The 22,997-nt window shown below is 39.6% G+C and overlaps 1 protein-coding gene across 1 annotated transcript in view; it reads left to right on the top strand.

The window, feature by feature from the left end:
* Positions 1 to 22,997, top strand: part of BRWD1 (bromodomain and WD repeat domain containing 1) — a 128,685-nt gene that overhangs the window by 97,145 nt on the left and 8,543 nt on the right. The window contains exons 32-40 of the mRNA XM_045501358.1: positions 1,284 to 1,409; positions 2,586 to 2,658; positions 4,449 to 4,490; positions 7,093 to 7,239; positions 8,106 to 8,258; positions 11,334 to 11,500; positions 17,404 to 17,630; positions 19,923 to 20,087; positions 21,897 to 22,808. Coding sequence (XP_045357314.1) covers positions 1,284 to 1,409; positions 2,586 to 2,658; positions 4,449 to 4,490; positions 7,093 to 7,239; positions 8,106 to 8,258; positions 11,334 to 11,500; positions 17,404 to 17,630; positions 19,923 to 20,087; positions 21,897 to 22,808 — 2,012 coding nt within the window. The remainder of the gene's footprint in view (positions 1 to 1,283; positions 1,410 to 2,585; positions 2,659 to 4,448; positions 4,491 to 7,092; positions 7,240 to 8,105; positions 8,259 to 11,333; positions 11,501 to 17,403; positions 17,631 to 19,922; positions 20,088 to 21,896; positions 22,809 to 22,997) is intronic.

Here is a 22,997-nt window from a genome sequence, read left to right on the forward strand (position 1 = left end):
GAGAGGTGTCGGATTAAAAAAAAATTCCACGTACTTGTTACAAATTATGTTAAGTAGTTAGACATCATATTTATTTGCATGTTATTCCTATTTAGCAGCTTGATTTTAAAAATAAAGTTGAGGGGCGCCTGGGTGGCGCAGTTGGTTAAGCGTCCAACTTCAGCCAGGTCACGATCTCACGGTCCGTGAGTTCGAGCCCCGCGTCAGGCTCTGGGCTGATGGCTCAGAACCTGGAGCCTGTCTCCGATTCTGTGTCTCCCTCTCTCTCTGCCCCTCCCCCGTTCATGCTCTGTCTCTCTCTGTCCCAAAAATAAATAAACGTTGAAAAAAAAAATAATAATAAAAATAAATAAATAAAAATAAAGTTGAATTTTAAAAATTAGCCTTTGAAAGATTGATTCCCCAGAGTCATCAGCTTTTTATCTTTGGCTTTTAGAGCACTGATAACTCTAAAATTTCCTATTCTCAGTGATTTTTAAATTTTTTAAAAAATATTTATTTATTTATTTATTTATTTATTTATTTATTGCTTGCTTGCTTGCTTATTTATTTCTGAGCGAGAGAGAGAGAGAGAGAGACAGAGAGCTTGTGGGGAAGGGGCTGAGAGAGAAGGAGACATAGAATCCAGGGAGACGCAGGCTCCAGGCTCCGAGCTGTCAGCACAGAGCCCGATGGGCTCGAACTCATGAACTGTGAGATCATGACCTGAGCGGAAGTCGGACGCTTTACCGACTGAGCTACCCAGGTGCCCTGATTCTCAGTGATTATTTTTTAAATTTTAAGTAATTGATAGTATTTTATTTGTTACAATTCATCTACTTTGAGAAATTACCGTTTCAAAAAACTGACTTCTTACATTGATGGTGTACTTTATCTCTGTAGCCAAACATGGGAATGTGCATTTGTTCAGAAACCACTTTGCCAGGTTACTCTCTTAGGATTGATGATATTTAACACCTTTTCTTCTTTGAGTCTCAGTAGCTTCTGTTGTGCCTGTAGACACTGTGAAAGGGAGGGTTGCTCCAGGTTGCTCTGGATGTGATGAAGTGAACTGTTAAGATTTTTGGTCTTTAATTGTATTCTCTGTGGTTTAGCTTCCAGTATAATTGCTTATGGTTATGATCAGGTTGAGAGCATTAGAAGGTTATTCATTGTAACTTTGCACTTAGGATTTAATATATTAATACATGCTGGCTTAACGTGCTGGGATTTTTTTTTTTTTAAACCTGGTTTCTGTGTTTTTGTTTTCTGAGCTCTAAATTGCCTACTTTTTTGTTTTGAAGGAGGCTATCTGCATTAGTTTGGGAAGTCAGATACATAGAACATAATGCCAGGACATTTAATGAGCCTGAGAGTGTAATTGCAAGATCAGCTAAGAAGATAACTGACCAACTTTTAAAATTTATCAAGTAAGTTACCTCCTATTATAGATGTGGAAAGTGGCTTTGCATATCTGTACCTCTTGGCAGCCATCTAGTTCTTAATTTTTGCTCTCTGAATTACACCCTTTTATTAACATGCTATGTTAAATAACATTTCTGTACTTATTTATTGTGATTATTACTTTTAGTAAAGGCATGAAAAATAGAACAATCCAATGTTTTCTGCTTTTTAAAATTGAAATAATTTTCTACTACAGAAGTTGCCCTATATATACCCTTCACCGGGTTTCCCTTAGTCATTTTTCATGACTGTGGTGTCCTTATGAAACATGAAGAAATTACCCTTGGTATAACACTAATGGCTGCACACGCTTGCTTGCATTGGGAGATCATTTAGGAGGAGGACGGAAAGTGGGACCTGAGTTTTAACATCATCTGTTCTGATGAACGTTGTCTGTCACTTTGGACAAATTGCTCAGCCTGTTTCCTTTGAAATTAATGAATTGTGCTATGTGATCTTAATGCCTTTTTACCATAGCCATAAAAATTGTTTGAAAGAATTATGTAGTAGAGAAGATAATTTATAAACTGTGCCATCATTTTTACTACGTGGCTACAAACTGGGAAGTAACTGGTTCTGGCCTATGTTGCTTTGCTGCGTTGAATCCACTTCTTGCCTGGACGACCTGGACTTGTTTCCTCTTCCCCAGGACTTTCATTTTTTTCTACTTCAGGAAACTCGCATACCCATTTTCATCTTCTTCATGCCTAGATAGTCCTACTTCAGCATTCTTTCTTCTGTGTGTACAGGGAAGTTAAGATCTAATTTGCTTTGATTTCTGCTTCTCCCCTCTATTTTGTCTCAAGTCAATCCATGTTCCTGGTGCTTACTGTACGAATATGCCTAGTGATGTGTAGGAACACTCATCTTCACATTCATCCAGTTGAGGCCATAATTGGATTATTTCTGGATTGCCAGCTTAATGTTTATACATACTTAGCTGGGGAAACAAAAACTTACTTTCCATATTCTAAGATGGTCAGTTGTTTCCTCAGAGGGAAGATTAAAAAACTGGATATTCCTTTGCTTGAAATTAGGTATGCATACTTGGGGAACTGTTTATATCTTAACCTGTAGTTTGAATCTTTGACATCAGACACGACAACTGCATACTCTTAAACATGTGAAAAATTGCTTTTTAGGAATCAAGACTGTACACACATCTCAGAACTTTCTAACACTTCCGAAAATGATGAGCAAAATGCCGAGGATTTGGTAATGAAGTTTGTCAATTTTATAATGATTTCTGTTCGTTTCAAATGGTAATTTAAAAATATTGAGCGAAGTAGAAAAATAACAATTCTTGCTATATTCCAATGAACTATGAAACTATTTTGATAAGAATATATATATTTTGTTTTTTTCAATATATGAAATTTATTGTCAAATTGGTTTCCATACAACACCCAGTGCTCATCCCAAAAGGTGCCCTCCTCAATACCCATCACCTCCCCCCCCCCATCAACCCTCAGTTTGTTCTCAGTTTTTTTTTTTTTTTTTTAATTTTTTTTTTTTTTTCAACTTTTTTTATTTATTTTTTTTGGGACAGAGAGAGACAGAGCATGAATGGGGGGAGGGGCAGAGAGAGAGGGAGACACAGAATCGGAAACAGGCTCCAGGCTCTGAGCCATCAGCCCAGAGCCTGACGCGGGGCTCGAACTCACGGACCGCGAGATCGTGACCTGGCTGAAGTCGGACGCTTTAACCGACTGCGCCACCCAGGCGCCCCTGTTCTCAGTTTTTAAGAGTCTCTTATGCTTTGGCTCTCTCCCACTCTAACCTCTTTTTTTTTTTTTTTTTTTTCTTCCCCTCCCCCATGGGTTTCTGTTAAGTTTCTCAGGATCCACATAAGAGTGAAAACATATGGTATCTGTCTTTCTCTGTATGGCTTATTTCACTTAGCATAACACTCTCCAGTTCCATCCATGTTGCTACAAAGGGCCATATTTCATTCTTTCTCATTGCCACGTAGTACTCCATTGTGTACATAAACCACAATTTCTTTATCCATTCATCAGTTGGTGGACATTTAGGCTCTTTCCATCATTTGGCTATTGTTGAGAGTGCTGCTATAAACCTTGGGGTCCAAGTGCCCCTATGCATCAGCCCTCCTGTATCCCTTGGGTACATTTCTAGCAGTGCTATTGCTGGGTCATAGGGTAGGTCTATTTTTAATTTTTTGAGGAACCTCCACACTGTTTTCCAGAGTGGCTGTACCAGTTTGCATTCCCACCAACAGTGCAAGAGGGTTCCCGTTTGATAAAAATATATTTTTAATTATCCAGATATTCAGTGAATTTGTTTTAAACAATAATTGATACCAAATAAACAGCATATGTCTGCGTGAATAACATAGCTGAGGAATGTGTCCTCTACTTCTGCAATTTCTAAGAGTTGGATTTAATTGTAATTACAAATACGAACTTGACCATGCTCACAGTACCCACAAGTTCTTCACTCAAGGTGGTATCAAAGTTCAAGGCAAATATCAGTGATGCTGGGTAATTTCACTTCATACAGAATCGAGCAGGAAGTTACAGGAGTTCTGTATAGTGTCAATTTCTACACAGACCCTTATTGCGATTCACTGATTCTCTTGGTAATTTCTATCGGAATAAAAATGGCCATGCAAATATTTGATTTAGGGAATAAGAAAATGTGTGGAGTATGAAATTCAGAACAGTAGGAAATGGTTTCTTGGGTTTTATGGATAGAGATGAAACACACATTGGAAGTTGCTTATGCATGTCCTATTTAGGTCCTGCACAAAGCACCTTTTTATAGCTATCTACAGGAATTAGTTTTCCTAGGGAGTGCAGACGGTTATTAAGAATGATTGGTTTATGGGAGTCTGGGTGCCACAAAGACCTGATAGGGTCTGCCTTTTGAGATTTTTGTGAACAAGTTAAAATCCTTGTAAGACCTAATGTGTTTGATACACTTTTAGGTTATTACGTTTCGGATGAGAATATTAACACTTACGGTGCTCTGATTTTTGTTCGTAGGATGATAGTGATCTTCCTAAAACATCTTCTGGAAGAAGGAGAGTAAGTTAATCTGTTCGACTGACCTTTGTTGTTTGCTTGTTCTGTATTTTGAAAGCAGCCTCAGATTTCAGGTGTTACTCTGAAAAGTTAACCTTGATACGGGTATTGAGCATTTGTTAAAAGAAATGGGAAATCACTGAGAGGCGGGTAGTCAGGGAAGGTTTAGTGGAAGAGTTGGGACTTGAACTTTGTTTTCAGAATGAGCTGGAGGAGAAAGAGGACGTGCACAAAATAAGGAGCATTTGGGACCCATGTCACAAAGTAGGCACATGTAGCATGCCACTAGGCTAGTGGTAGAGCCCTGGCCTCCCAGTGTAGGAACTGAGTGTTGGGGTGAGCAGAAGGGCTGTGTCTGGCTGTGACGTTGGGAGTGGATGATGGTGATCTTGAAAACCAAGGATTTCATTTAAATTTAAAGGAGAGACTCAATTTCACCACCATAATAGATGCAGAGATTTTTTTTTTTTTTCAACGTTTATTTATTTTTGGGACAGAGAGAGACAGAGCATGTACGGGGGAGGGGCAGAGAGAGAGGGAGACACGGAATCGGAAACAGGCTCCAGGCTCTGAGCCATCAGCCCAGCGCCCGACGCGGGGCTCGAACTCACGGACTGCGAGATCGTGACCTGGCTGAAGTCGGACGCTTAACCGACTGTGCCACCCAGGCGCCCCTGATGCAGAGATTTTTGAAGGATAACAGAATCGGTACTGAAGGAAGTGAGGAACCTGTTGCAAGAACTAGAGTGTAAGGCGGAGCCTCGTCAGGGACTGTGCTTGTGTGCAGTGGGAAGGCTGGTAGAGGAGGAGCCCTTGTAGGGGAATGTTCACTAGGGTTTGGTGAATAAGCCTTTTTTTTAAATGATACCTGTTGGGAAGATGGAGTTAAGGAGAATGACGTATGGATGTAATGAGTTTTTAGATACTGGGTTTGGTTATAAGTTTTAGATACTAAGTTTGAATTGTCACCAGCAGCTCTTGTGGTTATAATGTAATATATTAATTAAAGGAAAGATTATTAAATTTTTTAAAATGTTTACTTTGAGAGACAGAGACAGTGCAAGTGGGGGAGGGGCAGAGAGAGAGAGAGAGAGAGACAGAGACACTCCCAAGCAGGCTCCGCACTGTCAACGCAGAGCATGACATGGGGCTCGAACCCACAAACCATGAGATCATGACTTGAGCCAAAACCAAGAATCGGACATTTAAACAGACTGAGTCACTGAGGCACCCCTAAGGAAAGGTTATTAATTTAAAAATGCTTAACATTTTATTTTTAAGTTTTTTTTTTAATGTTTATTTTTGAGAGAGAGCATGAGCAGTGGAGGGGCAGAGAGAAAGGGAGACAGAGGAGCTGAAGCTGTGCTGCCAGCAGAGTCCAGTGTCAGGTTCAAACTCATGAACTGTAAGGTCACAACCTGAGCCGAAGTCAGACTGTCAACTGAGTGAGCCAGCCAGGCACCCCTAAAATGCTTAATATTTTAAATTTTGTCCAAATACTGCTTAAATTTAAGCTTTTTATCATACTAATTTTCCTAATATGCTTGCCCCAAATAACATTGAGAAGTTAGACTTGAAGAATTGTCATCTGATTGTCATTTTCGTATAATTTCTTATTTTGGGGGGAAAATAATTTCATTTTTAAACAAAATCCCAGGTGTTTAGTATCTGTATAGTATTTGTTTGCTGTGGCCGCCATAGCAAATCACAAATCTAGTGGCTTAAACAATTTAAAAAAAAAAAAAGGTCTTCTAGGTCTGTAGATTAGAAGTCAAGACATGGGTCTCAATGGAGCTAAAATCAGGGTGGTGGCATAGCTGTGTTCCTTTCTGGAAGCCCTAGGGTAGAATCCTTCTCCTTGTTATTTTTTAGCTTCTAGAGGCTCTTGTCCCCTCATCTTTTATCTTCAAGCCAGCAGCTTGAAGTCTCGAAGTCTCTCACTTTTAAAAGGACCTTTGTGGGGCGCCTGGGTGGTTCAGTCAGTTTAAGCGTCTGACTCTTGGTTTTGGCTTAGGTCATGTTCTTGTGGCTTCGTGGGTTCGAGCCCCACATTGGGCTCTGTGCTGACAGTGCGGAGCCTGCTTGGGCTTCTCTCTCTCTCTCTCTCTCTCTCTCTGCCCCTTCCCTTCTTGTCCTGTCTCTGTCTCTCAAACTTAAAAAAAAATTTTTTTAAATCACCTTTGTGATTACATTGGGCCCATCTTGATAATCCAGGACAGTCTTCCCATCTCAGGATTCAAACTGGTGGTCAGATCTGCCATGGATAGTGACAGCCATAAGTTCTTAAATTAGGATGCAGGTATCTTTGGGGCCATTCTTTAGCCTACCACTTCGTCTAATGTGAGTCTTCACTTTCTGTGAAAACGTGTTCTAAACTTGGGAGATAAGTGGTAGAACGAAAAATGTTTTCAGAGCAATGGATGTGACGTTACTGACCTTTACAGAAAAGTGGATTTCTTCTAAGTGGATAGAAAATAAAAGTAGCCACATTGTTATAGTACACAAGGCCACAGCTCATGTGCATTTTTACCAGCGTACTATACCAGACCGCAGTGTGACATTTCCAAGACTGAAAAAGCTTATCATATTGTGAATGTATTTTTAGGTCCGTGATTGGAAAAAAACGAGTATCAAAGCCACCAACTATGTTGAAAATAACTGGAAGAAACAGTGTAAGGAACTAGTGAACTTAATTTTTCAGTGTGAAGATTCCGAACCATTTAGACAACCTGTTGATTTGGTTGAATATCCAGTAAGTTTTGCCATTGTTTGAATGTTTGGGCCTTCTCGTTTTGTATAGAGATTGGGGTGGAGGTGTTTAAATTAAACTTTAACGAGTAAGATGTCTGAGCTTCATGTTAACTTTGTCTCTCACCACTAAGGCAGCTGTGGAAGAGTTGTATTCCACAGTTTTTCTTGAATTTTCTAGACCCCTCGTAACTTTGGCTAAGACTTAATCACTGCTACATCTTTTTTTTTTTTTTTTTTTTTTTTAAACGTTTATTTATTTTTTGAGACAGAGAGAGACAGAGCATGAACCGGGGAGGGGCAGAGAGAGAGGGAGACACAGAATCTGAAACAGGCTCCAGGCTCTGAGCGGTCAGCACAGAGCCCGACGTGGGGCTCGAACTCACATACCGCGAGATCTTGACCTGAGCCGAAGTCGGATGCTCAACCGACTGAGCCACCCAGGCGCCCCAATCACTGCTACATCTTAATGGGAGGATCCTACATGTTTATCTGTTTTCTTAGCTCAGCCCCAGGAAAACTATAAATTGGATAAAAGCTCTGTATTCATTCCCCAAATATGAGAATGGAAAATGACCTTTAAAAAAAAGATTACAAAGCACAGATTTACTGTAAAAGCTTAGAAGTTACATTAAGAGTATAAAGAAGGAAATGAAAACCATTTAATATCCTACCAGATATATCATTTTTGGTATATTTCTTATTTTTTCTGTATGTCTGAGCCTCTTTTTTAAAAATTATTGATGATTCTTAAGGTCCTTCTAACCTTTTTCTTTTCTCTCATTTTGAATGTTTTGGAGATCTGATGCTTGTAACATTTCTAAAAGTAGGAATCAAATCTTTGAACTAATTCTTGTTTTTAAAACCTAGGACTACCGAGATATTATAGATACTCCAATGGATTTTGGAACAGTAAGGGAAACTTTAGAAGCAGGAAATTATGACAGCCCTTTGGAATTTTGCAAAGACATCCGGTTGATATTTAGCAATGCAAAAGCATATACACCAAACAAAAGATCAAAGGTAATTTTAAAAGTGGTTCTCAATGAAAAGAGTGCGTGGTCTGTGTTGATGATCATTTTCCACTTGCTGGTACGTGTTGGAACATTAAGGATGAGTGAGGAGGGCGAGAACACTGGTAAGGCTAGAGCTCTGTCTCTCTCCCCTCACCACAGTTAATGCTAACCTTTCCTAATGTCATGGAAACAAATGGGAATTGGAGGCAATGAGGCCACCAATGAGAAATGAACAAATTTGAGCTTGATACATAGGATGGGAAAAATCTTTTTATACATGTAGGAATCTTGAAGAGTGGACTTGAAATTTAATGATAGATTCTGGAAGATAATTAAAAGTAAGAAAAGGAAAATCGGAAGTGGGGGTAAGACTCCTGAGAGCATAGTAATATTTCCAACCCAAAGAGGAGACACATGAGCCATCTGATTATTGGAGAACACAGGTGGAGAGTACACCCCTAAAGTTGTGTTAAAATGTTACATGTTGGATAACTTCTCATAACTTGTTGAAGCACAGTGAACAGACAAAAGTGTACATAAGTCTCTCAGTGAATTCTCACGAATAATCACAAACCCTTGTAGCCAGTGTGCTGGTAGTTTAACAAAGAGGGATGATTTGAGAAGACTCTAAAGAAAGCACTTGCTTAATATTATAGCACTTTGTCTATGATCAGCAACTATCGCTGCTAAGTAACCATTTTGCCTTAATTTCACTTTCTCTTTATTATCCCCAGACTCTCCTGTGTTAATTATTTCTCAATCTGAGAACTGCTTCCTCGGATTCAATGTGCAGATTTCACATCACTTTAAATCAGTTCAGCATCCGGTCCAACATTTTTCCAAGTTGATGCTATTGTCCGTATTCACTGTTATTGAGACTTTCTTCCCAGGGAGAAATTTCATGCATGCTTTCCCTCGCCTTTTATGTAAAGTACTATTTGAGGATAGATATATCATCAACTGTACAACTTACTGGATTTTTATATATTATCAGAGTTTCAAAATTGTGGTTAAATATATGTAACATAAGCTTTATTATTTTAACCATTTTTAAGGGTATGATTCATTGACATTAATTATATTCACAATGTTCAACGATCACTGATTTTCCTAAAACTCTTTAATCACCCCAAACAGAAACTCTAACATGAAGGAGTAACTCTACATTCACTCCCCGCTTAGCTAGCCCTTGGTAAATGTCTCATCTACTTTGTCTGGATGCATTTGTCTGTTCTAAATATTTCATACATGGGATCATACAACATTTGCCCTTTTGTGTCTGGCTCCTTTCACTTAGCAGAATTTCTGAAAGGTGCATCCGTGTTATAACATGCATGAGAACTTTATTCCTTTTTATGCCTGAATAATATTGCATTGTATGGGTATATAATATTTTGTTTATCCATTCATGTCTTGGTGGACAGTTGAATTGTTTCTGTTTTTTGGCTCTTATGAATAATGCTGCCATGAATATGGATCACGCCATCTGCTAATGGCGGTAGTTTCACTTCTAACTTCACAATCTGAATGATCTTTCTTGCTTTGTCTTTCTTCATATTCTTGCTTTCTGTCTTTCTGTCTGTCTGTCTTTTGGTCTTTTTTTTTTTTTTTTGTCTAATTGTTCTGGCTGGGATTTAAAGTACAGTATTGAATAGCAGTGGTGGAAGCAGGCAACCTTGTCTCTTTCCTGATCGCAGGGGGAAGATTTTCCATATTTCACCATTGTGTATGATGTTAACTGTGGGGTTTTTTCATACATGCCTTTTTTCATTTTGAATAGCTAATAATTTTAGCACCCATTTTTGTTCAATGTTTATGTTCAACTCAAGTGTATTAACTGAATTTTATATAAAACCCAACGAGAAGACATAAAATAATATGAAAGTGATTCTTAAGAGAATCAGATTTCAAACTTAATATGATTAAGGAAATAAAGCCACTTGTTAAAATTGGTGACTAATGTTAGAATTCACATTTGAAGGGAAAGAGTAAGGTATACACAAAATACTGGAAATGTCAATGATCGTTTCAGATGAAGTGGCATTTTGAATTTCACATGTATTGTGTATATATATGTGTGTGTGCATACATATTTATAAAGCGTATAAGAAATTGCTATAGCTCACATACCTAAAAAAAATACATTTTTTTAAATGTTTATTTATTTATTTTGAGAGAGAGACTCCCAAGCAGGCCCTGCAGTGTCAGTGCAGAGCTGGATGCAGGGATCAAGTTCATGAATGGGGAGCTCATAAACTGAGCCGAAATCAAGTTGGATGCTTAACTGACTCAGCCACCCAGGCGCTCCTCACACACTTTTTTCTGAAGATTCTCTAATGTTAAAGTCTCTCCACCCCACTGCCTGGTGCATCAGAGTGATTGAACATTAGACTTTGATACTTCCTTTTCAGGAATGATTGTGAATGAGTAAAGAGCACTTCCTGTAAATACATAGCTGTACCAAAGTTATTTATAGGAGCACTGAATATCATGTTGCGGTTCTTTGACAGATTTGGTATTATTTAATTATCAAAGCTGTTAAAATACCATCTTTCATATCTGTTACAGTTCTGGGGCCTGTTTTCTTCTCCTGTGGCAAGATAAGCTTTGGTCTGGAATCCATGCTTAGATCTAAGTGGCCTTACAGGAGGTCAGATTGCAAGTTGGAGACTGGGGTGAAGGTGTCTTTGTCTCCTTGCCCCAAGGACACACTGCTCTCTTGCTGCCTAGACAGCAATCCTAAAACTAGCCAGCTCCACCTCTAACTAGGAGAAGGGGACATCTTTAGGATTTGTATATGTAAATGTGAAAATGAGAACAGCTGGTTGAGAACCGTTGACCTATAGACTGTAGTAAGTCCTGGATTCTAGACAATTGCTGTAATACTTTCTTTTCATCTGAGAGTTATATGTTTGGTACTGTGTGTTTCTGGCAGATGTCATTGAAGGAAGGGTGGGATGGATGAAATAAGTAACAGCTATTGTCTATAACAGTGATGTAATAGGTTGCAATTATACTCTTTTTTGTGAAAGTATTTTTCAAGATATTTTGTAGTTCTAGTTTTGCTTTCATATTCTTGCAGATTTACAGTATGACCTTGAGATTGTCTGCCTTATTTGAAGAAAAAATGAAGAAAATCTCCTCTGATTTTAAAATTGGTCAAAAATTCAATGAAAAACTTCGAAGAAGCCAGAGGTTCAAGAGACGGCAAAATTGTAACCGTGTCAGTCAGGCCAACAGAAGTATCAGGTGATTGGTTATTTCAGGCTTTGTATGCAATTGAAAAAGTTTCAGGTTGTGATACTTCTTTAATTTTATTATTCTACAATGATTAGGAGTATAGTATATTCCGAAAGTTTTTTTTTTTTTTAATGGCTTGAAAATACTGTGTGCATATAGAGCTGTTGTGTCATTTGTAATTAGGTAAATTTTTAAGCATTTAAGGAAAATTACAGATTTTTAAAATTTTACTAAGGATTAAAGTATCATTTATGTATTTACATAAGAACTTTTTTTTTTTTTTTATAATGCAGAGAGTAAAGTGATTACTTTGGGTGTCGAGCATTTGATTGTGTTAAGAGAAATAGCGATTAGGCACGATGTGCCCTATTGTTTCTGAGGATTAGTTATAAAGAAGACATAAAATGCAGGGCTTATTCTCTGTCAGGAATTTGATATTAATTTGTATTCTGTCATCTTTGTGTAGCCTCCGTTACTGTCAGGTTTCCAGGTATCTCACAGTGTTGCAGCGCGAAAGTGGAGTCCGTCTCGTGTCGTCTGTGTCCAGGCTTGTCTTGAACAAGCACCGTGTCCGTGATGGCTGTCTTCATGCATGTTTTGGGGACCGTGCTCTGCATCTCTGTTCAGAACCATCTCCTTCAGATCAATAGTATTTAAATCTCATAAGCTTGTTCTCGTTTAGCTCCCTCCCTTCCATTTTGGGCTCTTGTCGTCAGATTACATCTTTGTTTTATCTAGTTTTCTCTCAAATTGGTTAAGGAAAGAATAAAAACATCACTGACACTGTTATTTATATTTACCTATGTAAATTACCTTTCCCAGTGGTTCTTATTTCTTTGTGTGGGTTTGAGTTACCCTCTGGTGTCCTTTCTTGTCAGCTTGAGATCCTTTTGTGTTTCTTGTAAGGCAGATGTGCTAGTAGTTAATTCTGACAGTTTTCCTTTTGGACTAATTTTGCTGGATATAGAATTCTTAGTTGACCGTGTTTTGTTTTCCTCCCAGCATCTCTCCCACTGCCTGCGGAACTCTGTTGTTTCTGATGAGAAGTCAGCTCTCAGTGCCGCTGAGGTTCCCTCCCTCGTCCATGTGGAATGGTTTTTCTCTTGCTGCTCTCACAGTTCTCTGTCTGCATTTTGCAGCTGACTTTGATGTGTGTAGGAATTTTTCCAGCTTTGTAGAAGACTGTTTTTCATAAAATCTGGGTGGTTTCCAGCCATTACTCAATTTTTTTCTGCCCCTTTCCTCTCATTTGTGGGCTGCCATTAGACATATGTTGATATGATGGATGGTCTCCCACAGGCCTCTGAGGCTCTCTTCATTTTTCCCCCTTCTCTTTCTGTTCTTCAGATGGGATAATAATTTATTGACCTACCAAGTTCACTGATTCTTATACCAGCTCATACCAGCTCACGTCTACTGTTGGGCCTATCTTGTGAATGTTTATGTCAGTTACTGTGCTTTCCAACTCCAGAATCTCTGGTTGTTTTTTTTGTAATTTCTATGTCTCTACTGATATTTTCTGTCCTCGTGCTTTTCTTTAATTCTGTAAACATGATTTTATTTGGTTCTTCAAATGTGTTTATAATGGTGGATTTAGCTCAGCATCTGGGTCCTTTCAGAGACAGTTTCCATTGAGTGCATTTTTGCCTGTGTATGGGCAAACTTCCTTGATTCTTGGTATGTCTTGTACTGTTTTGTTGGAAGTGGGACAAACTTAGTAATCTGGTTTTCTTGTCGCTGTTTGTTAACATATTGTAGAAACTCTAGACTCTGATTCTTGTCCCTCTGTGATGATACTTGTTGCTGGTTTTGTTTAGTGAGTTACCTTAGACCAGTTCTGTAGTTTATCTTTTCCGCAGTGGTAAGCCGCTGAAATCTGCTTTTTAAAAATTTATTTTATTTTATTTTTTCTGAGAGAGAGAGACAAAGAATCTTAAGCAGGTTCCACACTCATTGTGGAGCCTGACACGGGACTTGATCCCAAGACCCTGGGATCATGACCTGAACTGAAATCAGGAGTCGAATGCTCAACCAACTGAGCCACCCAGGTGCCCCTTAAAAATTAAAAAAAAAAAAAAAAAAAAAAAAAATTGGGGGGGGGCCTGTGTTCCTGGGTGTCTTCCCTGACTTGCCACAGCGCAGTGGTCAGAATTTGTGCTTAAACCCATCAAGTAAGCCCTCCACCCTTTTCTGAAGGAGGCCTTTGTGTGAAGTGAGGCCAAGTTCACTTTCTGCCTGTATTTTTCCAGGCATGAGAGTCTCAAGGTAATCCAGGGACGACTGGATAACAGGGCTCTCCCCAGTCTTTCTTGAGTATTTGTGGAACCTTCCACATCCCCAGGACAATTTTGGAGCTTTTCAAAGACTCCTGTGACTGTCTCATTCTGTAGCTCTCCTTTAAATTTTGTGGCTGAACTCTGTTGCTCTGACCGGTTTCACAGGCTTGGGCTGCTACGCGGTCGGCCTGGCTGGATTTCCAGCAGTGAGTTTAGTGCTGTTTGGTGAAGCTCTCAAGTCAGGCCAGCTCCTTCCGCCTCCTCATCCTGGTCCTCAAGGCTGTGCCACAGAATTGGGGTGTGTGTGACTGGGAGGAACCCCGAGTTAAAATACCAAAACTCCAGTAAAGTTTTTTCTTAGATTCAGAAGGTTTTCTAGAATAAAGGCTTTTTTAATAAAGGCCTTTTTTAATAAAGGCCTTTGATTACTTTCCAGAGTTGCGAAATGATTGTTTTGGATGATTTTGCCAGTTTTATCTTTGCGTTTTGGGTGAGAGGATTTGCCAAAGTCCTCCTTGCATCCCTGCCCCAGTGTTTAGGACAGCAGAACTGCACTGAACCGGGCAGACGTGCTCCTTAGCCTTAGGGAAATGAGTTCAGCCCGTTCAGCTGCTTTACAGTCCGTAATTTGGGGGCATACGTTACGAGGTACTATGTGAGTCCTCCCTGCCTCTTTTTTTTTTTTTTTAACTTTTAATTTTGAAATAATTTCAGAATTACAGAGAAGTTGAAGAATAATTCAAAGAACTCCTTTATACTTTACCTGGACTCACCAATTTTTCATAGTACGTCACATATGCTTTATTGTTGCTTTATCTTTTTGTTGTGTGTTTTTCTTCTCAGTCATTCAAAAGAATATATCTGACACCTTGCTCCTTTACCCCTAAATATTTGGTGTGGATTTGCTAAAAATAAGGTTCTAACCACATCTTACTGTATTTCTACAGTTGACCTAATAATGTCCTTAGGACAAATTTTTTTTCTAATCTACACCCAAGTGAGGATCTTGTGTTGCATATAGTTCATGGTCTCTTTAGTCTGTGTTTTTGGGTTTTTTTGTTTTTGTTTTTTTTAAACATTAGCTCATTTAATCATCAGCCAATCTTATTTTTTATTTTTATTTAGTTTTTAAGTAATCTCTGTGCCTAGCATAGGGCTCAAACTCATGACCCTGAGATCAAGTCACATGTTCTGACTGAGCCAGCCAGGCACTCCTTTTTAGTCTGTTTCATCATCATCATCATCATCATCATTATTATACTTTAAGTTTATTTTGAGAAGACAGTGCTTGCATGTGCACAAGTGGGGGAGGGACAGAGAGAAAGGGGGAAGAGAGAGAATCTCAAGCAGGCTCTGTGCTCAAACTCAAGAACTGTGAGATCATGACCTGAGCCTAAATCCAGAGCTAGGCACTTAACCAACTGAGCCACCCAGGTGTCTCTGTTTTTTTGTTTTGTTTTTTTTGAAGATTGATTGATTGACTGACAACATGAGCGGGGGAGGGGCAGAGAGAGAGAGGGAGGAAGAGAATCCCAAGCAGGCTCTGTGCTGTGAACCTAGAGCCTGACAGTGGGGCTTGAACTCACAAACCGTGGGTTTATGATCTGAGCTGAAATCAAGAGTAGGTCGCTTAATTGATTGAGCTACCCAAGCACTCCTCTTTAGTCTGTTTTTTTTTTTTTTTTTTTTAATTTTTTTTTCCACGTTTTTATTTATTTTTGGGACAGAGAGAGACAGAGCATGAACGGGGGAGGGGCAGAGAGAGAGGGAGACACAGAATCGGAAACAGGCTCCAGGCTCTGAGCCATCAGCCCAGAGCCCGACGCGGGGCTCGAACTCACGGACCGCGAGATCGTGACCTGGCTGAAGTCGGACGCTTAACTGACTGCGCCACCCAGGCGCCCCTGTCTTTAGTCTGTTTTAATCAGGAATTTTATTTTCTACCTTTGTCTTCTTAATTGACATTTTTGGAGAGTATGGGTCATTTATTTTCTAAAATGTCCCCCAGTTTGGGTTTTTCTGTTATTTTAGGAGTTTTTAATTTTTTTAATTATTTAAAAAAAAAGCTCTTTCTCTTTGAACAATAAAGAGTTTAACAGTTAAGAAGGACATAGGGTAAAAAAAAGGGAACAGTTTTACTCCTGAGATATTTATCATTTTTGTCTTCTGTTTAAAAGGAAGTTTATGATGAGTATAAGCATGTAATTGTTTTCTTTTGTATTCATTGGTCTGCCTTCCAGTTGATATTAATAGAAATTAATATTTTGAGTTTTTTGTTTAGTTTTTACTTTTTATTTTATTTTTTATTATTAAAAAAATTTTTTTTTAATGTTTATTTTTGAGAGAGAGAGAGAGAGAGAGAGACAGAGCATGAGCGGGGGAGGGGCAGAGAGAGAGGGAGACACAGAATCCAAGCAGGCTCCCGGCTCTGAGCTGTCAGCACAGAGCCCGATGCGGGGCTCAAACTCAAAGACCCCGAGATCATGACCTGAGCCGAAGTCAGACGCTCGACTGACTGAGCCACCCAGGCGCCTCTTACTTTTTACGTTTTAATCTGTTGTCAAGTTAGCTAACTTACAGTGTATACAGCATGGTCTTAGCTTTGGGAGTAGGTTCCTGTGGTTCATCACTTACATACAACACCCAGTGCTCATCCCAACAAGTGCCCTCCTCAATGCCATCTCCCGTTTTCCTGCTCTCCCTCCATCCCCCCACCTCAGCAACCCTCAGTTTGTTCTCTGTATTTAAGAGTCTCTTATGGTTTGCCTCCTCTCTGTTTGTAACTTATTTTTCCTTCCCTTCCCCTATAGTCTTCTGTTACGTTTCTCAAATTCCACATATGAGTGAAAACATGACATCTGTCTTTTTCGGACTGACTTATTTCTAGAAGTTAACATTTTGCTGTAAAAAAGCTTGAAATTTCTTGATTATGATAAACAATTACTGCTTTAAAGAACGTTGTGGTTATCTTTAAGCTCAGGTGCCTTAAATACAAAGCTCTTTTATCTTTTTGTTTTAAAGGAAAATAGGATTACTCAACATGAATATTACCCAGATCTGTAATTTAAAACAAAAGGCTGTCTTGTCCTAAACTTCCTCTCTTTTTCTTGATAATCCATGGCTCAGGGGTCAAACACAGTGAACTGGTACTTAGAAGTAAACAGATTGGTCTTAGAAAAAACTAGCTTGTTCTGATCTTTTTTTTGGCGTCTGTTCTTTCTGGTTAGATTTTGTTGATTTCTCCTCTTATATACTGTTACACGTATATGTCTATATATGTAAATAGACCAGAGAGAAAGTTGTTTCTTATTGAGACTCAGATTTGTAATATGAATGAATGCGTGTATTACATAAATGTTGGCTCCTCTTAGCATTTAATCCAAAGAATTTAAGGTATTCAGTATGATTTTCTACTCTGTAACTTGGGTCATTTGTTTGTTACTTCAGTTTGGAACAAAATGATGTCAAACTTAGAGTAAGGATATCCATAGTAATCCACGTCAGAATAAGATGTTAACAATGAATATTTCAATGTTTTGATCATAAAATTTTTCTCAGGTTAAGTAGTAATACACTTTTATACAGGCATTCCCTGTTTAATTAAATTTTGTTTCCTTTGTTCATATCTTTGACCAGAAATATCAAACAGAAGCGGTTAAAATCTCAGACAAAAGTAATTCCTGAATTGGTGGGTTCTCCTGCCCACTCTCCCTCCAGTAGGGGTGCCTATTCTGCAGGCCGTAAGACAGGTGCTAGTGTCTCTTCGGGTGTGACTTCTGGGGACTCCTCAGATTCGGCAGGATCGTCAGAAAGAATGAGAAGACTTAGGACTGTCACTCTGAAAAATGGCTCCACGTTATCTGGTAAGACGTGAACATCGTTCTTTAATTGTCTAGCACTCAGGTAGCACCCCAGCACGGCTAGTTACTCCAGGTTCAGAGGAGAGAATGAAGAAGACTGGCCTTGACATATAAGAAACCTACAATTTAGTGGAAGAGTCAAAAGTAACAAATGGGGAATGGTTAAAATATGTTTGATAAGTGCTGTTCTTTGCAAATGGTGCAGCCATATTCTGTGCAAATTTGAATCTTCTAAATGGTAAAAAATGGGATACAAATACCATACTTTGAATTTTTTTTTTTTTTTTTTTTTTTTACATTTATTTATTGAGAGACATAGAGCACAAGTTTGGGAGGGGCAGAGAGACAAGGAGACACAGAATCCGAAGCAGGCTCCAGGCTCCGAGCTGTTAGCACAGAGCCCGATGTGGGGCTCGAACTCGCAAACCGTGAGATTGTGTCCTGAACCGAAGTCAGACGCTCAACCGACTGATCCACCCAGGCGCCCCAAATATCATACTTTGTGTGCCAAGTATACTTCCGGTGGTTTTTCTTTAAAAGAAAAAAAGGCATGGTAATCATGTGTGTTTACATGGAATGCCTAGTAAATTCTATACCGTTTATGTTCTTGCTCTTTGGTAATACAACTACTGCGGATCCTCACCCTTTGTTAGCATCGTGGGAGTGAGGCTGTGGTATGCGAATGCTTCCCGGTTGCCATGAATGGTTTTGGCAGCTTGCAATGGTAGCTTTGCAATGGCAGCTTGCAAGTGGTAATTACTACTATAATGTAAAATAATAGGATCAAAGGGGTAGAAAGCTGCCACATATTAGACAAAATGGCAAGCCTTGCAGAAGTGTTTGGATTACCTAGTTGGGTCTCTTGATGAGTAAGGAAATCACATGATGAATTGTTTGAGGAACATTAGTCCATTCGGCAGTTGTACGCAGGGAAGAGGGAGAGTCTGGAAAGTGAGTCGGCGTGCTGGGGAGTGGAGTGGAATAGAACAGGAGTAGTCTGTGGCAAACCAGCAGAGCAGTTTCAGAGGAAGAGACACAGCCTGGGGACTGGTGTCCTTCTATCGCAGCCACCGTCTTTAACGCGGAGTTGGGTCATATTGTGGAGCAAAATTTTGACTTTTGGCAACCTGCTCCCACTCATTTCCATGAAGCTTTCATTCCGTGACATGTATGTAAGAACAGAGGGGACAAAGAAATGGGACACTTGGGTGTCCTGTGCGGTGCCTCACACTGGAGCATGCACTCATTCAGTGGAGTGGTAGGAAGGAATGACCTGTACTGTTCAAATTGTTTATCTTGTTTCGTCTACCTCCCTCCCCCCTTTATGGTGGCACATGTAAAAATGACCCTTCTTGAGCTGAAAGCATGTGGTATCGCTACGCGGTTGTGGGGCTTACCTGCGAAAGGCTTGAAAGTCTGTCCCCTGACATGCGGGACTTAAAGTGGCCGTTCTTCCTACAGGACCTACAGGAAGTACATGTTTCATAGGACAGCAGGAAGTGGAGGGGGGCTGATTACATTCTTAGATGCAAATTTGTTTATCAAATATATAAACTGTATTTTCTGAATCCAACCCAGGATTAATATGTTACTTTCAGAAATAATAGGGGCGCCTGGGTGGCTCAGTCAGTTGAGTGTCCGACTTCGGCTCAGGTCATGATCTCATGGTTGGTGAGTTCGAGCCCCGCGTCGGGCTCTGTGCTGATAGCTCAGAGCCTGGAGCCTGCTTCTGCTTCTGTGTCTCCCTCTCTCTCTGCCCCTAACCCACTTGCGTTCTGTCTCTGTCTCTCTCAAAAATAAATAAACATTAAAAAAACTAAAAACAAAAAAAAAGAAAAAAAGAAATAATAGAACAAACTTGATTTGGAATGCTGTGTATGTACCTTTTAATACCAAACATTTATGGGCTGTTCTTTTTTTTTTTTTTTTTTTTTTTTTTTTTTTTTTTTTTTAGTTTATTTACTTTTGAGAGAGGGGGAGAGACTGTGGGGAAGGGGCAGAGAGAGGGAGAGACAGAATCCTAAGCAGGATCTGTGATGTCAGCACAAAGCCTGATGTAGGGCTTGAACTCCTGAACTGTGAGATCATGACCTGAGCCGAGATCAAGAGTTGGACCTTAACCAGCTGAGCCACCTAGGCGTCCCTATGAGCTGTTCTTTGAAACAGTTTTTACAATTATAATCTCTCTTGAGTATCTTGAGAATCTGCTTTTAGCTTGTTGTTATGAAATAGGACTGCTTGTGTGTGCGAAGATAGAATGTATGTGATGAACTGTTGATGCTTTATTTTTCTTAGAAAGTGAAATGGAAGATTCCTTAGGTACTTCTTCATCTTCAGCTTCAAATAGTTCAGAGGAAAGCAAAGAGAGTTCAAGACCTCGGGAATCTTCCTTACGTAGTGGGCTGGCCAGAAGCAGTAATCTCCGGGTGACCAGAACCAGAGCTGCTCAAAGAAAAACTGGTAAGAGACTCAGTGGTTGGTTCTTTGGAGGAATGTTTATCAAGAGAATCCATAAGCCAAGCATGGAATGACTTATTGTTTTAAGGCATCTACATATGATTAAATGTCTTCTTTAGATTTTTTGAAAATTGGTATATAATTGACATATAACATACTTTAGGTGTAGAACATGGTAATTTAATATCTGTATACACTACAAAATGATCACAATAAGTATAGTTACTGTCAGTCACTATACATAGTTATAAAATTTTTTATTTCTTGTAATGAGGACTTAAGATTTACTCTTAGCAACTTTCAAATATGCAACAGAATATTATTAACTACGGGCATCATGTTGTACATTACATCCCTATGACTTATAACTGGAAGTTTGTACCTTTTGACCTCCCTTCCCCCTACCAGTCTGTTCTCTGTATCAGTGAGCTTGGTTTTTTGGTTTGTAGATTCCACATAGAAGTAAAATCATACAGTATCCATCTTTCTCTGTTGACTTATTTTGCTGAGCGTTTACACCTTCAAGGTCCATGTGTGTTGTTACAGACGGCAGGATTCCATTCCTTTTTATGACTGAATAACGTTCCATTGTATAGATAAACCACATCTTCTTTTCTGTTCATCCATTAATGGGTGCTTAGGTCGTTTCCGTGTCTTGGCTTTTGTAGATACCACTGCAGTGAAATTGGGGTGCATATATCTTTTTAAATTAGTGCTTGAGTGGGGCGCTTGGGTGGCTCAGTCTGTTAAGCGTCCGACTCTTCAGCTCCGGTCATGATCTCACGGTCTGTAAGTTCAAGCCCTGCATCAGGTGCTGCATTGACAGTGCCTGAATGGTGATATTGAACATCTTTCCATGTTCCTGTTGACCATTTGTATACTGTATTTTAAAAAATGTCTACTCAGAGCCTCTGTCCACTTTTTAATCAATTGTTTTTTGCTATTGTATGAGTTCTTTAAATTGTTTGGATATTTTGAGGTACCTGGATGGCTCAGTTGGTCAGGCATTCGACTTTGGCTCCAGGTCATGATCTCACAGGTTCGTGGGTTTGGGTCCCTTGTTGGGCTCCACGCTCAGAGCCTGGAGCCTGCTTCAGATTCTGTGTCTCCCTCTCTCTCTGCTCATGCTCTGTCTTTCTCTCTGTCTTTTCTCTCAAAAATGTGTGTGTGTGTGTGTGTGTGTGTACACACACACACATATATATGAACATCTAAAAAAGTATTTTGGATAATTAACCCCTAATCACATGATTTGCACATATCAGTAAGTTGCCTTTTTATCTTATTGATGATTTCTTTTGCCTTGCAGAAGCTTTTAGTTTGATGTAGTCCCACTTGTTTATTTTTGGTTTTGTTGCCTCTAATTTTTGTGTCCGATACAAAAAAACCATCGGCAAGATCAACGTCAAGGAACTTATTTACCAGGCCTGTGTTTTCTTCTAGGAGGTTTATGTTTCAGGTCTTACGTTGAAGTCTTTGATCCATTTTGTGTTAATTTTTGTGTATGGTGTAACATAGTAATGTCGCTTTATTCTTTTGCATGTGGCTGTCCAGTTTTCCCAACACTGTTGAAGAGACTGTCCTTTCCCCATTGTATATTCTTACCTCTTTTGTTGTAAATTAATTGGCCATATGTGCATGGGTTTATTTCTGGGCTCTCTGTTCTGTTCCAGATTTAGGACTTTTTAGATTTAGAAAGGAAACCTGTTTTGGCATTAAAAAATAGGGAACACCAGTTCTAAAATAATAAATTCATTGCAAAATGTTGAAATAAGGAAGACCTTTCTAATCTTATTGCTACTTTATTTCTAGGTCCAGTTTCTTTAGAAAATGGATGTGGCAGAAAAGCCACTCGAAAGAGAGTCTATTTAAGTGAATCTGATAATAATTCAGTGGAGGCTGGTGAGAGCCTAAAAGCCAGGGCTGGAAATAACCGGAAAGTGCTACGAAAGTGTGCTGCTGTGGCTGCCAATAAGATCAAGCTGATGAGCGACGTCGAGGAGAACTCTAGCTCTGAAAGTGTCTGTTCTGGCCGGAAGCTGCCTCACCGTAATGCTTCTGCTGTGGCTAGAAAAAAGTTATTACACAATTCTGAAGATGATCAGAGCTTAAAGTCAGAAATTGAAGAAGAGGAGCTAAAAGATCACAATCGACCATCACCACTGTCCAATTCTCATGCTGCCCAGAATACTGTGAATGAATCTGAAAATGGGGATTCAGAGTCAGAAAGTGACTTACGAGTAGCCCGAAAAAATTGGCAGGCCAATGGTTACAAGTCTCATACTCTGGCAACGTCTAAAACAAAATTTCTTAAGATAGAGTCTTCTGAGGAAGACTCTCAAAGTCACGATTCAGATAATGTACAGAACAGAACTGCTGGTCCGTCAACCTCTGGGCAGAAACTTAGGGCAAAAAGCATCTCCGAGGAAGAGGAAGAAGCAGATTCCGAACCGGGAAAGTATGCTGGTAGAAAGTACAACACAGGTCGCAAGAATCTTACTTTCCTTAAAAAAGCAAAGATCTTCAGTGATTCTGAGGACTCCGAATCCGAAGAGCGAGATCGAGAAGAAGGCCGATGTCATGAAATGGACACGAACCCGATCAGAGGGGGTTTGAAGCGTGAACCAATTGCCGGGTCCCAGTGTTTCTCAGATCATGTATCTGAGACCGATTTGGATTCAGATGATGACAAAACAAAAGAAAAACCCAACAGTTTTGTGAGAGGTAATTCAAAACATGGAGCCTTGGCTCCTTGGTGTGCCCTCACTGCCCTTCTCTCCTATAGCACACGTTGTGTCTGTTTCCCATGAAACTTCCCTTTGCCAGTTGTTTTGTGTCTGCCCCAGGCATTCTCCAGCAGCCTTTTCCCTGCACCCCTATGTTCCATGTGCACGCACAACTGGTTGTCCAGCA

The sequence above is a fragment of the Leopardus geoffroyi genome, chromosome C2 (genome assembly GCF_018350155.1).
Source record: "Leopardus geoffroyi isolate Oge1 chromosome C2, O.geoffroyi_Oge1_pat1.0, whole genome shotgun sequence".
In the NCBI taxonomy this organism is placed as follows: Eukaryota; Metazoa; Chordata; class Mammalia; order Carnivora; family Felidae; genus Leopardus; species Leopardus geoffroyi.